The sequence below is a fragment of the Marmota marmota genome, unplaced genomic scaffold, assembly GCF_001458135.2.
Source record: "Marmota marmota marmota unplaced genomic scaffold, marMar, whole genome shotgun sequence".
In the NCBI taxonomy this organism is placed as follows: domain Eukaryota; kingdom Metazoa; phylum Chordata; class Mammalia; order Rodentia; family Sciuridae; genus Marmota; species Marmota marmota.
The window spans coordinates 31,591,848-31,606,129 of record NW_026000016.1 but is presented as its reverse complement, the minus strand read 5'-3'; the positions used below and the strand labels follow the sequence as shown (position 1 = coordinate 31,606,129).

The 14,282-nt window shown below is 36.4% G+C and overlaps 1 protein-coding gene across 1 annotated transcript in view; it reads right to left on the bottom strand.

Annotated features, from left to right (window-relative positions):
- Ush2a (usherin) overlaps window positions 1-14,282 on the bottom strand; it is a 740,698-nt gene that overhangs the window by 231,987 nt on the left and 494,429 nt on the right. The window contains exons 41-42 of the mRNA XM_015483330.2: window positions 11,453-12,081; window positions 606-940 (exon numbers count right to left, since the gene is read on the bottom strand). Of these exons, the coding sequence (XP_015338816.1) occupies window positions 606-940; window positions 11,453-12,081 (964 nt within the window). The remainder of the gene's footprint in view (window positions 1-605; window positions 941-11,452; window positions 12,082-14,282) is intronic.

Below are 14,282 nucleotides of genomic sequence, written 5' to 3'. Positions count from 1 at the left end.
TTTCCGATAGTAATAGCGTGCCAAAGAATTATAGCTTTCCCTTTAGAGTTCTGAGATGTGTTTCTGCAACTGTGTCATGCAGAATATGCATCAGCATTGCCTAACTTAGAATAAAAATATACTTGAAAATCCAGAGGAAGATCATGAAGAGAATCCTTATAGAACAATAATCACAATTTCAAGGGTTTTCAGATCTTCTCAATATTCTGATGATTCTGTGGTTTCATATAAGTCAAGATATCCAATATGATGTTGAATGATTATTATGAATGAGGGGGTGGGAGGAGTGGGATACTCAGTAAGAAATTAGTTCTTATGTTCAGTTGTAAGTAAAAGCTTCTTAACCAGGTATGGTGGTGCACACCTGAAATACCAGCTGAAGAAGGAGGATCATAAGTTCAAGACCAGCCTTAGCAACCTAAGAAGTCTGTGTCTCAAAAAAATAAATAAATAAAATAAAAAGGGCCGGGGATGTGACTCAGTAGTTAAATGCCCCTGGGTTTAATCCCCAGTAGCCCCCCTCCCTCCAAAAAACCCCCAAAGTTAAAGCTTCTTCCCCTGATTTTTTGAGAGGTAGCACCATGCCAAAATCTACACTCTCTTACCTCAAATTGGGTCCATTTGGCTTGGATGTTGGCTGCCAAGAAATTCCAACATAAGACTCACTTAGTGGAATCACAGACAATGGACCCACTTCCTGAGGTAGAGTGGGGTCTGTGGTAACATAGGTAGGTAAGCTCTCTGTGCACCCTCCTAGATACCCGTTACCCCCTGAGCAAGCAACAATCGTGACAGAATAGTTAGTGAAAGGAATCAGGTGAGTAACTAATAGACTTAACACCGAAGAGGTGACATTGGTTACTGTGATGTGTGGGTCGGGCATGCAGATCTCATAGCTAAGTATGTCTCCATTCTGGATGAGCGGAGGTTTCCAAGTGACCTGAAATAGAAGATAAAACTTAGAATCAGTGTGACAACATAGGAACAGAGCAACTCAAGTTCACAAGGCCTAGGATTTGGCTTTGCCTGTTCTCAGTGAAGTCACTTTCCACGTGACTGCTTTCTACTTAGCCTTTGTACTAGACAGTAATGAAGGGTTTGGGATCAATTAGCAGTACACCAGGAAGTAAATGGAATGGTGTTTCCTGGGCTTGGCTTTTAGTCTTGATACTTTCTAGGACTGTCACACCAATACACACCTTAGTGATTCATCTCCGCTGTGGGTGTCCTGAAGGACACAGAGCAAGCACACGGAGAAAATTCACACATCCACAGGCATCAGTAGGACAGTGGCAGGATTTGATAGTGTTCTTGTTTATAACTCAATTAAACGAAACATCAGAACTCTCTTGTTTTGAATGTTAGTGCACATGCTATATAAAACACCTTTCTTTGTAGGATGGGGAAAGATAAGTTATTATTTGCATTTTCTGGGGATGCACAATTGAGTTCTTGGATCTTATTTGTATGGAATTCAGCAAGTAAAGCAATTAAGGACACTTCCTATGTCCAGGGATAGAGAATGGGCAGAGAGCTTTTTAAAAACGACAATCCAAGGCTGGTTTTATTTATCTAACACATGAACTTGTGCATCATAAAAAAATTAACAACATTTGGTAATAGAATTATTGTAATGTCTAAGATTTCTTTTCCAGCTACATTTTGGGAGAGTGTAGTAATAACACACTAATGCTTTGGCGGAGAAAAAGGGCCCTAAAATCAGGTACATGAATTAAAAACCCCTTAGTATATATTTATTTTGAAGTCATTAAAGACAGATTTCAACAGGATGGTATGTTATCTCTATTTATGACTATACATAAAATCAAAGTCAGAAAGAAATTAACTTTTAATTAAAATTAGAGTTTCTCAGTAGAAAAATGTTTCTTTCAGAAATGGCTTGCCTATCAAAATGATTTATTTGAGTGGCTCTCATTTAATTAGATTTTTTTCTCAGTTATTTTAAGTTGAGAAAGAAATAGAAAACTTAAAATAGAGAAGGACTGACCAAAATTTTCTATCTTAAATCAAAGACAAAACGTTTCCTCCAGAGGAATACGACCTGAGATTTTCATAAGAACATTCTTGCTGATGATTGTAACAAAACATACTCCCCTGCCCACCCCCCATACCCCACTGAGCAGTGGCCTGCTGATTACTACAGCAATTTATAATTGACAAAGGATAAATATTTCTTCAACATTGGCTACCTGGCCTGAAGTCACTGTTAAAACTAAGAGCCTCTTGGAGGCTTCTAAGAAGAGATGCTGGAATAAAGAGTAGTTTCAGATGTGCTCCTTATGACTACACAGGATTTGCTGCATGCAAAAAAGACTCAAGAAAGGAACCTAAAGCAAGCAAAGATTGCAAAGTGACATAAAGTTCTGTTTGTTTTTGGAGGTGCAGTGCTATCTGTGGACTTGGAAAACGAGTCAAGGTCAAGCTCTGGAGGCTTCCTAGTACTTTTAACATTCATGAAAAAAAGAGGAAGCGCTGCTACTGTTAAATTCAACCTGATCCAGGTGAGGGATTCATGACTTCCCTGCCTTTTAAACAAGAATATTTTGAGAACTCAGACCAGGGTTTGGCCACAGTTGAATGAATGAAAACTTGGGAGACAGTCTGTTAGTAGTTGAGCTAACAGTGAATGGATTTGGAACTTAGTATTGAGGCTGAGAAAAAGCCTTCATAAGATAAAACTTGAACTGCTTTAGCTGCCTTAGCACACTCTTGGTGTCTTCACAATGACACTTGCCAAACAAGGCACTTCTCAGAATGTTGCCCAATCTTAAAGTGACTCATTAGTATATTTTGGGTTGTGTTTTTTTGCTTCTGGAAGGACAGATAACTTGATCCCTGATTTCCATGTTATTTCAAAGCAGAACTTTTTTATCTTTATTTATTTTTTTGTTTGGGAATCTTTTTTTTTAATTTGTTCTAATTAGTTATACATGACAGTAGAGTGCATTTTTGTTTAGCTATTGTGGATATAGTATTAATAAACGTTGGTGAGGATGAGGGGGAAAAGTTTCACTCATACGTTACTGGTGGGAATGAAAATTGATGCAACCACTCTAGAAAGCAATATGGAGATTCCTTAGAAAACTTGGGATGGAACCATTTGACTCAGTTACCACTCCTTGGTATATACCTGAAGGACTTAAAATCAGCATACTATCAGGACACAGCCACATTCATATTTATAGCAGCTCAATTCACAAAAGCTAAGCTGTGGAACCAACCTAGGTGCCCTTCAACAGATAAATAGATAAAGAAAATGTGGTACATATATGCCGCAGTCTGGCTGGGCACAAATCACGAGCCACTGAAGCAGGAACAAACTTTATTTTCAAACTGCAGGAAAACACTTCACACAGCTCCCGGGGAATCCTCCCGAACGCCACGAGGCTTCTCCAGCAACCCCCAGCCGGAAATATCTCTCTCGGAAATCCCTCCTCCTGCACTTCCCCAACCAATGGGAACTCTCGGGGAATCCCCGGAAATCCCCACGAGAACTCCAAAATAGTGCGAGAACTCAAAAGTTGCGGCAGAGGCGGATAGTAATGCCTCGCCTGTCAATCAATACTGTTGGCAAAATGCCAGGGGCCATACAGACTCGGCCGTGGCTCTCAGCACATATACACAATGGAATATTACTCAGCCAAAAAGAAGAATGAAATTATGGCATTTTCAGGCAAATGGATGAAACTGGAGACTACCATGGTAAGTAAAATAAGTCAATCCCCAAAAACCAAAGGCCAAATGTTCTCTCTGATACATAGATGCTAACACATGAAAAGCGGGGGGATGGGAATAGAAGTTCATTGGCTTAGACAAAGGGGAATAAGGGAAGGATGAGAGGCTGGTGATAGGGAAGACAGTATAATGAATCAGACATAATTTTCTTGGGTTCATATATGAATCCATGACCAATAAAACTCCACATAATGTACAACCATAAGAATGGGAATTTATACTCCATGTATGTATGATATGTCAAAGCACATTCTACTGTAAAATGAACAAATAAAAAAACTAAAAAAAAAAAAAAGGAAAAACTTGAATAAGGTATCTACCAGCAGAGATGAAGGGATATGATATTAATGACTCTGGAGATGGTCATTTAAAGGTCATTCATTTAAAGAGAAAAACCCTGTTTTCTCTTCCATAGATGATTACATTCAGAAATTAGTTATATTTCTCATTTCCTAAAGTGTTATATATTAAGCAAAATGTGTCTTTTGGCCAGTAGTGAATTAAAATAAATGAATCTACTTTTCTAGAAATGTTTGAAGTACTGTATGAAACACTTTTTCTTCTTTTTTCATTTTTTTCTTTTATTTATTTTTACATGGTGCATTACAGTTATATAGAAAAGTGGAATGGATTATCATACACTCATACATGTAAATATGTAAATAGCATAATTTGGTCAACTTTGTTCCCCAGTCCTTTCCCTTTCCTTCTCTTCCTTTCTTCCCTTTGGTTTCCTGCTTCAACTCTATTGATTTACCTTTTATTTTCCTCAAGATCCCTCTATTTATTTATTTTTTTCTCTACATATCAGAGAAAACACTCAACCTATGGCTTCCTGGACAATGTGGAAAAGGACATCGTCATTATGGTCTACTGACCATAGGCTAAAAGAAATGGCATTTAATTTGATCACCCTCCTGAAAATATCCCGAAGCCATTATTAAAAATATACGTGTCCAAGGTTTTTAAGAAGCTAGTTAGTTAAGTGTTGGATTCTGTTCTTTCCTATGTTTAAGACCCCACTCTCCACAGTATGTCCAAAATGTATGAGATTAAAGCTTTCAGTTTAGTTTCTCACAAGCTATTTTACATCCATTTTACAAAGGAAATATTATAAAATATTGTTGCATCCCTGAAAAGACAAAAGAACAGGCTCTTGGAATGAATAAGCAAGAGTTGTGTTCTCTAAAACAATAATTTCCCATTGAAAACCTTCAATTGGATTAATGGTTTCCTACCAGAAATAAAATGTTTATTTCAAAGACAGCTTGCCTATCAAAATAGTTTGTTTGAGTGGCTTCTTATTACTTAGATTTCCATTTCTTTGTTTAGTTATTGTAAATTCTCAGAAAATAGGACAGGTAGATAGCTGGTTAGGTGTTTAAGGAGCCCCAATCTTTTACCAATTCTTTCATACCCTGAAAATCAGCTCTACAAAATAAGCATACTTTCAAAGTTCCCTATTTTAGGCAGAAACTAAGACATGCAGGTATGTTGATTGGCTTCAAGTCTGAAAAGAATAATATGAATAAACATTGCAACCAATTTCCTTTCTTCTTTAATTCCATCACACTATATTTAAGGATCTTATGAATAAGAGTATTTTCAAGGATTAATATTAACATATTAAGAATGGGTTAAGAACAAATTTATCTCATATGTGATCCAAGTTATGCTATTAAAGCTGTATGACTTTGAATGAAATACTTAACATCTTTGGGCCTTAGTGTCCCTTTGTCTAAGGCTCTCATATGGAAGGTGAATAAACAATCCTTACCCTTATGTCTATATGTAAGTTTGCATAATTCGTTTGCTTTTGTTTTTGTTTAATTTTTGGCTGTGCTAGAGATGGAACCCCAGGCCTTGTCCATGATACTACAAACCTGCACCCCCAACCTGAGGTTGCATAATTATGAGACTATTAACCAATAGAAGATTTGAATGTACAAGAGGAAAAAATGGTGTGGAAATATTTGACTCTATATAGCAATTTCTCTTCACAATGGATTTCCTGAAAACTCATACAGAGTAAGGTGGGTAATAAATATTTATTGAAATAAAATTAGAGTTATTCTTAAAAATATCCTCCTTCCCATTAGAAATGCTAATATTAACCACCAATTTCAAATACTATATTTGTATTTTGCAGTCAGAGAAAGAATACATTCTTCCTCACCTCTTTCCATTCATTGCAATTACTCTTTTAAGGTGAGAAGATAATATATTCTTCTATACTATTTTGTATGCTCATACAAGCAAAGCAAATGTGTCTGCACACACGTAAGATCTCTTTCTTCTTCATGTTTTTACTGAAAAAAAGTTATTTCCTACCCCTTATGTGGCAACTGGCCTTTCAGACAATAAAATATGGACACATTTTATCATTTTTTGCTGTTATGTAATATTCTTTTCATGAATGAAAACAGATTACTCAGCCCTTATCCAATTGACATTATTTCACTGCCAGAAACAATATTGACAATGCTTGCAACAGATACCATGGCATTTGTTTTGTATTGGATAGGATTACCAAGGATTGCTATGCCAAAAGTTAAATATATCTAATTTTAACCATCATTGATTGATACTTTCCAAAAAAGTTGAGATAATTCACTTTATAACAAACAAGTAAAGCATCCATGATCTGTGTCCCCACGAACTCTTGAAATTATTGATTTTAATTTTTTTGCCAATTTTGTTTTTTAATTTGCATTTCCCTGACTTTGGTAAAATGTAAATCTTTGTGAATATTACTGACTGTATCTTCTTAAATTGTTTCTATTCAATTATTTTTATTACAAATTATAAAAAGTTAATTGTACATTATGGAGAGAGCATTAATTTGTAAATGTAATACAGATATGTTTTCTCCATATATCCTTTAGATTTTAACATGTGGGGGTTCTCATGCATTGTAAAAATTAATTATATCATCTTCTAGCAAGATATAACTATCTTTTCTTTAAAGCTACCTATTTTCGTTTTTTCTAAAGGGATTCCTCACTTTAGAACATAAAGTGCTCCTTTATTTTCTCCTGAACCTTCTATTTTATAACACTAATTTTGAACATTAAATTTGTTGAAATTTAAGTATATAGTGTGATAGAGTGATCTGTTTATTTCCTTACACATGAACAGTCTGGCCACTATCACTTTTAAAGTAAACCATTCATTCCCAATGAAATAAAAGACCTCTTTTATAATAAGTTGAACTCCCACATATGTTTATTTCTCTTTCTAATTCTCTAGTCTGTTCCAATGACCAGTTGAGCATTTGCCTATTTTTTCTGGTTTGAATCAGAGGATGTTTTTAGTGTTTTTAAATTTTTTTTAAATTTTAGTTTGTTATATATGACAATAGAATGCATTACAATTTATATTACACATACAGAGCACAATTTTTTATATCTCTGGTTGTACACAGAGTAGAGTCACATCTTTTGTATCTTCATACATGTACTTAGGGTAATGATGTCCATTTCATTCCACCATCTTTCCTACCTCTCCTTCCCCTCCATCTCCTTTGCCCTATCTAGAGTTCATTTTAATCCACCCTGCCAATGCAGCATATTATGAATCAGCATCCTTAAATTAGAGAAATCTTTTGGCATTTGGTTTGGGGGGATTGGCTAATTTCACTTAGCCTTATTTCTCCAGCTCCATCTATTTGCATGCAAATGCCATGATTTTATTCTCTTTTAAGGCTGAATAATATTCCATTGTATATATATATATATCACATTTTATTTATCCATTCATCTTATGAAGGACATTTAGGTTGGTTCCACAGTTTAGCTATTGTGAATTGTGCTGCTATAAACATTGATGTGTCTGTGTCCCTGTTTTTAAGTTCTTTGGGTATAGACTGAGGAGTGAGACAGCTGGGTCAAATGGTGGTTCCATACCCAGTTTTCCATGGATTCTCCATACTGCTTTCCAGATTGGCTGTACCAATTTGCAGTCCCACCAGCAATGTATGAGTGTGCCTTTTTCCCCACATCCTTGCCAACACTTATTGTTGTTTGTATTCTTAATAGCTGCCATTCTAACTGGAGTGAGATGTAATCTTAGAGTAGTTTTACATTTCTAGCAATTAGAGAAATGCAAATCAAAACTACTCTAAGATTTCATATAACTCCAGTTGCCTATTTTTAAGGTTGTTATTCAGTAGTTTAAAGTCTATGTTATAAAGTAAATATCATCTCAGTTTTCATTTCTTCTATAACTTTCTTCTGAATATTTCCAACTAATCTTGTATTTATACTTAAAGATCATTATTTCAGTTTGAAAGAAAATGAAACAAAACCATCACTGGCATTCTGATTTGAATGATGTAAGTTTCTACATTAACTCTTCCTTCTTTCCAGGAAGAGGGTGTAGTCTCCACATGTTGCATTATGAAGAAGTAGTTTAGAGTTCAGGGCCATATTGCATGGGTGTGAATCTCCAGGTTATTTGTCATGTAATTTTTGGCAGGCTACTTAATCTCTGAATTCTCATTTTTTCCTGTATGTGAAATGGGGATACTGATGAAATCAGTCTGGCAAGGTTGTGCTAAGGATTCAATGAGAGCAATTCCTGGACACAGTATAAATTTGGTAAGTATTAGTTCTCATTATTATTTTCTTCTGTAAAATATTTATAATGATTTTACTTATGGTTTGATTGAAGCAGATATCAAAAAATCAGCCATCTTTAAAAACCAGTGAAAATGACTTAAGACTCAACTCCTTTGACTTTGGTTTATTATCAGACCTGTAAAAAAGGGGCACTAAGTGTATACAGCAGAGCAACGTGAGGGCTGGACGTGGTCAAGGTGACACTATTGCTTCTCATGGTGCACAGGTCTAGGCAGTGGCTTTGCCTGTCTGAGCTGAACTGAGGGCCCTTCCAGGTGAGAGGAGTTGAGAACCGCAGGCATGCTCTCTTTTACTCTGCTTTAACTGTGAGAAGACAGGCGGGAACATCAGGGTTTAGGGGCCTGTGATATCACTGTAAATGAGCTTTGCTTGCTGCATCTCAGCTTAGTTATTTCTGCATTGTCTTTCTTATTTATCCTCAGTTGAACCAACAGCTCCACACAACAATCTGCATATTGACTTTATCCTATTTAAATATCCTTCTTTCTCTTCTGATTTTACTTTGCATTTTTGTTAGAAATAACTGCTGATTCTTATAAGTGCTTTTTCGGCATCTATTCATTTAAAAATGGGCTTTCTCCTTTAATTAATTGGTGTAGGAAGTATGTTAATACGTTTGATGCATCTTTAAGATTTTGGAATCAAATCAAATTTGTCCCAGTATATCATTCTTTTAATATATGGCCTGATTCAATTTGCAAACATTTTTTAGAAGTTTAGATATGTATTCATTTGTGAAAGTTACTCTAGTTTATTCACTTATCTTTTTCAGTATTGGTAGAGAGACTTTTTACCAAGTTCATAAAATGAAATGAATTTTCTTAAGAAATTCATGACCAAATAAAAGTGCCTGTCTTTCTTTTCTTTTCTTTTAGATAACACCATTTCTTTGCGATTACATAATTATTTTCCTTGTAATCAGATTGTAAGAATGTGATTTTGATCTACTCTGCCCTCCAGTTTCCTTTCTTGATATTCATGTCTAAGCCAAGTCACATCACCTCTTTTTATACATACTAATGTTTTACTTTGAATTTATTTTTTAGTTAGCACGAGTTTGGGTCATTTCTCTTTCTTTCCGCATCAGACTGGATTCTTACAGACACACGGTGTGAAAATGAAAAGAACTAGGTGATCCTATGGCTTGAATACCCTTTGCTGCCTCCAAAAGCTCACGTTAAAATCTAATCCCCACAGTGAAGTATTAAAGGATAGAATCATAAGCTGAGTATGATGTAAAGAGGTACAGTCTATAGGAGGTGATTGGAATTAGCTGAATTCATGAGCGTAGAACCCCCATGACTGAATATTGGTGGCTTTATAAGAAGAGGGAGACAGACCAGAAGAATCATACGTATACCTGTGTAGGTCCTGTCTTTTCCCATATGATACCCTGCACTGCCTACAAAAAGGTTATCCCAGATGTGGTCCTTTTAAAAATAACTTTTTAAAGAAGTTAAAGCTAGGGTATCATATCTTTATATTCCAGGGCCTTCTTAGGAACTTTTAGATCACTCATCTGGGATTGCCACCACTCTGTGGGCCTCTGATGATTGCCCTTGTAATTCATCCCCCATAGCCAAGCTAATCTAAACTTCTCTAGCAATGTGACAAGGCATGTATATTGTTTCATTCCTGGATGATATTACAAAATCAAAAGAGGGGAAGAAATAAAGAAAAAGCCACGCAACTTGTTCCAGATACTTTTGATCATTGTTTATGTATGCTGAATCAAGTACAATTGTGCATTGAGCTATTATTCTTCGAAAATATTTGTTCTTTTTCAGACCTGCCACCATCAGCAATGCCTAGTTATAAAATTTTTGTTAGAAAGAATCCAGAACAATGTCCATTATGTAGCTTTGCCTTTGTGAAGGGCTATGTTTGTTATGTTGCATCCTATCGATTGGTACTGTCACAAAAGTTTTGCAAAATTCCCTTAGGATTGAAAAGAAAAGTCATTTCTGAAATGATTAATAACTCTAGTTTTTTTTTGTTGTTGTTGTTGATGTTGTTGTTTTTGAGTGAAGAGCAATTCTTAAAACTGCCAAATTCATATTATAGACTTGGTATATATCGTAAACCTATGCTTAAAAATTATTTTCCTTTGAATGTTTAACAACAGAAGTCTATATACTTTTGATATGCCTATCAAAAAAAGGTAGATTGATTTTACCAGTTTTCTATTGAGTCTAACTAATAAAGACTTCTTAAAACAGCCCTTAGTTTGTAGGTTAAATTAAATTTCTTCAGCAATTTGCACTATTTAGCATCACCTAGTGTTTGCCTTTGGTGGGGGAAAGAGAGCACACAACAGAGATCCAAGCAATAATTCCAACAGATGAACTTTGCTGTTATGCAAATGTCCTTTGTTTTGTGCTCTGGTGAGCAAGCTACTGTACCAATGCTTTTGGCAGTGGTACAAGACTGAATCCATGGAAGCATGTGTGTATTTACACAAAAGAGGCTTCTAAGCTACAAAACTCCCTCCTGTTTGGTTACACTAATTTCCCTTGAATGAAGTTTGTATGCCAGCCAAAACAATGGTAGTTATCCTGTTCTCTAGAGTTCATTCCCAAAAGAATGAGGCAAGTAATTGAACGCTTTCTAGATACACCAGGAATATGCGGTTTTTCTTTCTTTCCCTATTCTTTCGATTCTTTGATCTTTTTTAAAAAATCAGAATATTGGTGATTGGAACTTTTGTTAATATGCTAATCTGTTCCTCTGTATTTTCCCATCTCTTCTCATTTTCTGATCTATTTAAATCTGACGTGGTGGTTAGGCTAAGCATCCCATTGTGGCATTCAAAGTATTTCAGGTGTTCGAGGCAAATGGAAGCATCTCAACAATATAATTAAGGGGATACAGGGAGAAATGAAAAACTGACATCAAATTCGAGATAGTTTGGGCCAAAGGCCAAAACCCAGTTTCTCCAGTGAATGCCTAAAACAACAAATGCATTTGTTTTGTCAGTAGATGGCTCTGTTCAACACGGAGTCAATCCAGGGTAAATTCCTAAGTCTGAAGAGGAGACAGAACACTCAGTATCTTACCTTGGCCGCATCAGGCCCTAGCACCTGCACCACAGGCGGCTGGACCCCAGCGGGTCCTGAAGGTCTGGTGGTAACTTCCACCCAAGCACTGCTGTTTGTGCCTCCATTAAGAGTGCTCATCAGTATCCGGTATTCATATCTTGACCAAGGGCTGAGAGCAGGAGTCTTGTCAATAAACCTCATGGGATGACTTCTTGGGAGAGTCACCAAGGTAGTAACTTCTTCCCTCCCTTTGCCTCTTCTCTCAATTGTGAAGTTCTCCACCACGCCATTGGGGTTGGTGGGTGGTTGCCAAGATATAATGACAGAAGTCGGAGTATCAGAGAACAGCTCTGGACTTGGGATACCTTCTGGTGCCCCTGGGAGTGTCCATACAGTCTGGGACTCTGGTGACAGAGAGCATCCTTTGGAAGTACAGGCTTCTACCTGGAACTTATAGGGGGTATACGGGTATAAATGGAACACTGTGCAATTAGTGGCACTTCCAGAAGTGCTCAAGTAGAGATGGCCATGTTGGTAAATGTTATAATGGGTAATGACTCCATTGCTCCTCAGAGGATGTTGCCAGGTGACCAACATCATTCTTGACTTTACATCCAGAAGAACTGGAGGGTCTATAGGTCCAGGTTCTATAAAGCAGAATAAACCCAAGATGTGATACCTCATGGAAACTCACCACAGCTCCTCAAATATACAGCTAAAATGAGGGATAACTCTCCTAAAAGGACTTGAAAATGAAAACTTGGTAAAGGCCAATAAGTAAACAAACACACACCACAAAGACAAGGATCACGGCTGCCTTGCTCGTTAATGTGCATGAAATACTTGTTGAATATCATTGTGCTAAAGTTGTCATTTTGCTTCCTAAGAGAGCTCTATCAAAATCATTTCTTTTTATTAAAGCTAATGATGAAAAATATGAGGAATTTTTAAAATCAAGGCATGAGAAGAGAAACATCCAAGACAGTTATAACCAAAGTTGTAGCTTCTACTACAATTTTTCCCTAGCACCCCACTAACTAATTATAATCAATAACACTATCATAACAAACCTGCATATTTTATAACCCAGTAAAAGCCTTCAGCATCTCTCATTATATATTCCATATTATGCTTGCTTCTGTTTATCATTCTAATCCATGTTTTGCAATTTATCTACTCCCTGTTAATATTATAGGTGATTTTTTACTGTGACTGTGACAGAAGCTGCCGATTTAGCTCTTTCACCTACTGATAAATAAACAATGCACAGATCTGACCTTTAGGTTAACAGGTTTTATGCTTGCTCCACTCAGCACTCTAACTGATTCAATTATCATAAAGGTTCAGGAGGCCCCATGAATACTGAAAAAGGCCCACCATATGCCTGCATAGGTGTTGTGGAACAGCGAATATTCTGCAGTCCTCCAGAGAAATTCCTTAATTGTAAATAATTTCACCATGCGACACAATCAAGTCACCTTGAATGCAAACCCCTCAGCCTGCGGAGGCAAAGTGTTATTTAAGCTTTACTGGGCTGCGTTAAATTCTGCAATTTGAAGGGCTGTTAAGTTTTTCAATTGAAATTTCATTTAAAATGCAGGTGCTTTTTATTATATTGCGGCTTTACTGCTCTCTAGGTACAAGCAAGAACATGGTGCAATAACACAAATCTGGCTCAATCACTGATCAGTAACAGCTGTAATTCCAGAACATTTAGCATTCTTATAAACCACGGCCTGAAATCTATAAATTGCTACAACAGATCAAGAAAATACTATATCCCCCTTTTCTGCCCACAGCAATTTTGACATTTATGAGATTTTTCTGTGAACATTAGATTTTATTGAAAATCTTTAAAAAAGATACACTTGGATTTAGTAATTGTTTAAAACGGCGTTGATTGTGTGTGTGTGTGTGTGTGTGTGTGATTCAGTGTTCCACTGAAGGTCTAAATATTAAAGGCAACCACAGCTTCGAGAAGCCAGTGACTGCAATAATAGCCAGTTATATGAGCACATTGTCACACAACAGGATCCACGTATTTGTCACCAACTGGACTGATAGTAGGATCATAATTACTTTTTGAGGGGAAAGATGTTACAGCCACTAACCCTGAAATCAAGCCATTTCTGACAATTTGGTCCTGTCTCGTTTTTGAAGAGAGAAACCACCAAAAAAAACGACGATCTTGGTATGGATCACATTTTCCCGTTTCAGTTCAGTGTTTGCCTTCATTTTAAAGCTTTCTTAAAACCACTGTGACATTTCTTAGTTTTGCTCCTGGTATAGAGTAGCAGTAGCAATTATTGTATCAAAACGGGGATAGAGCTCTTTTCTTATTTATTCTTGTCATCTGGATTTGGCTATTTCCCAGAGAAAAGCCAAGTGTGAGACTTGTAAGATATTAATGTCGTTTTAAAAATCTAAAATAACAAAATCCTCTGAGATTGGGGTTCATAAAATCAATGGTGGAGATTCAAGTCTTTAATGTCTAACCCTATCTCACCTTCTCTCCCCAGAAAAGAATAACATACACTTAAAAATCAGACTATTTTCTACTAGGGTTTTCATGAGGTCTCTCCTAATTATTTCTCAGACATGAAATATCAAACTGTGAGCTTCTTCCAGGAAAAGCAACAACAACGATGGGGTTTGTTCTCTCTGATGAGGAGGAGAAGCCTTTTATTTCTCCTGAATACGCTGATAGTATTATAGGTGAACCATCCATGATAATGAGATGAACTTGCACTTCAAACTCCCACAGAACACAGCCTTTCCTTAAAGATGATCTCTTATCTTGGGAAAGAAGAGATGTTCAATTTCAATTTCGTGATTCCCCCCCCCCCCC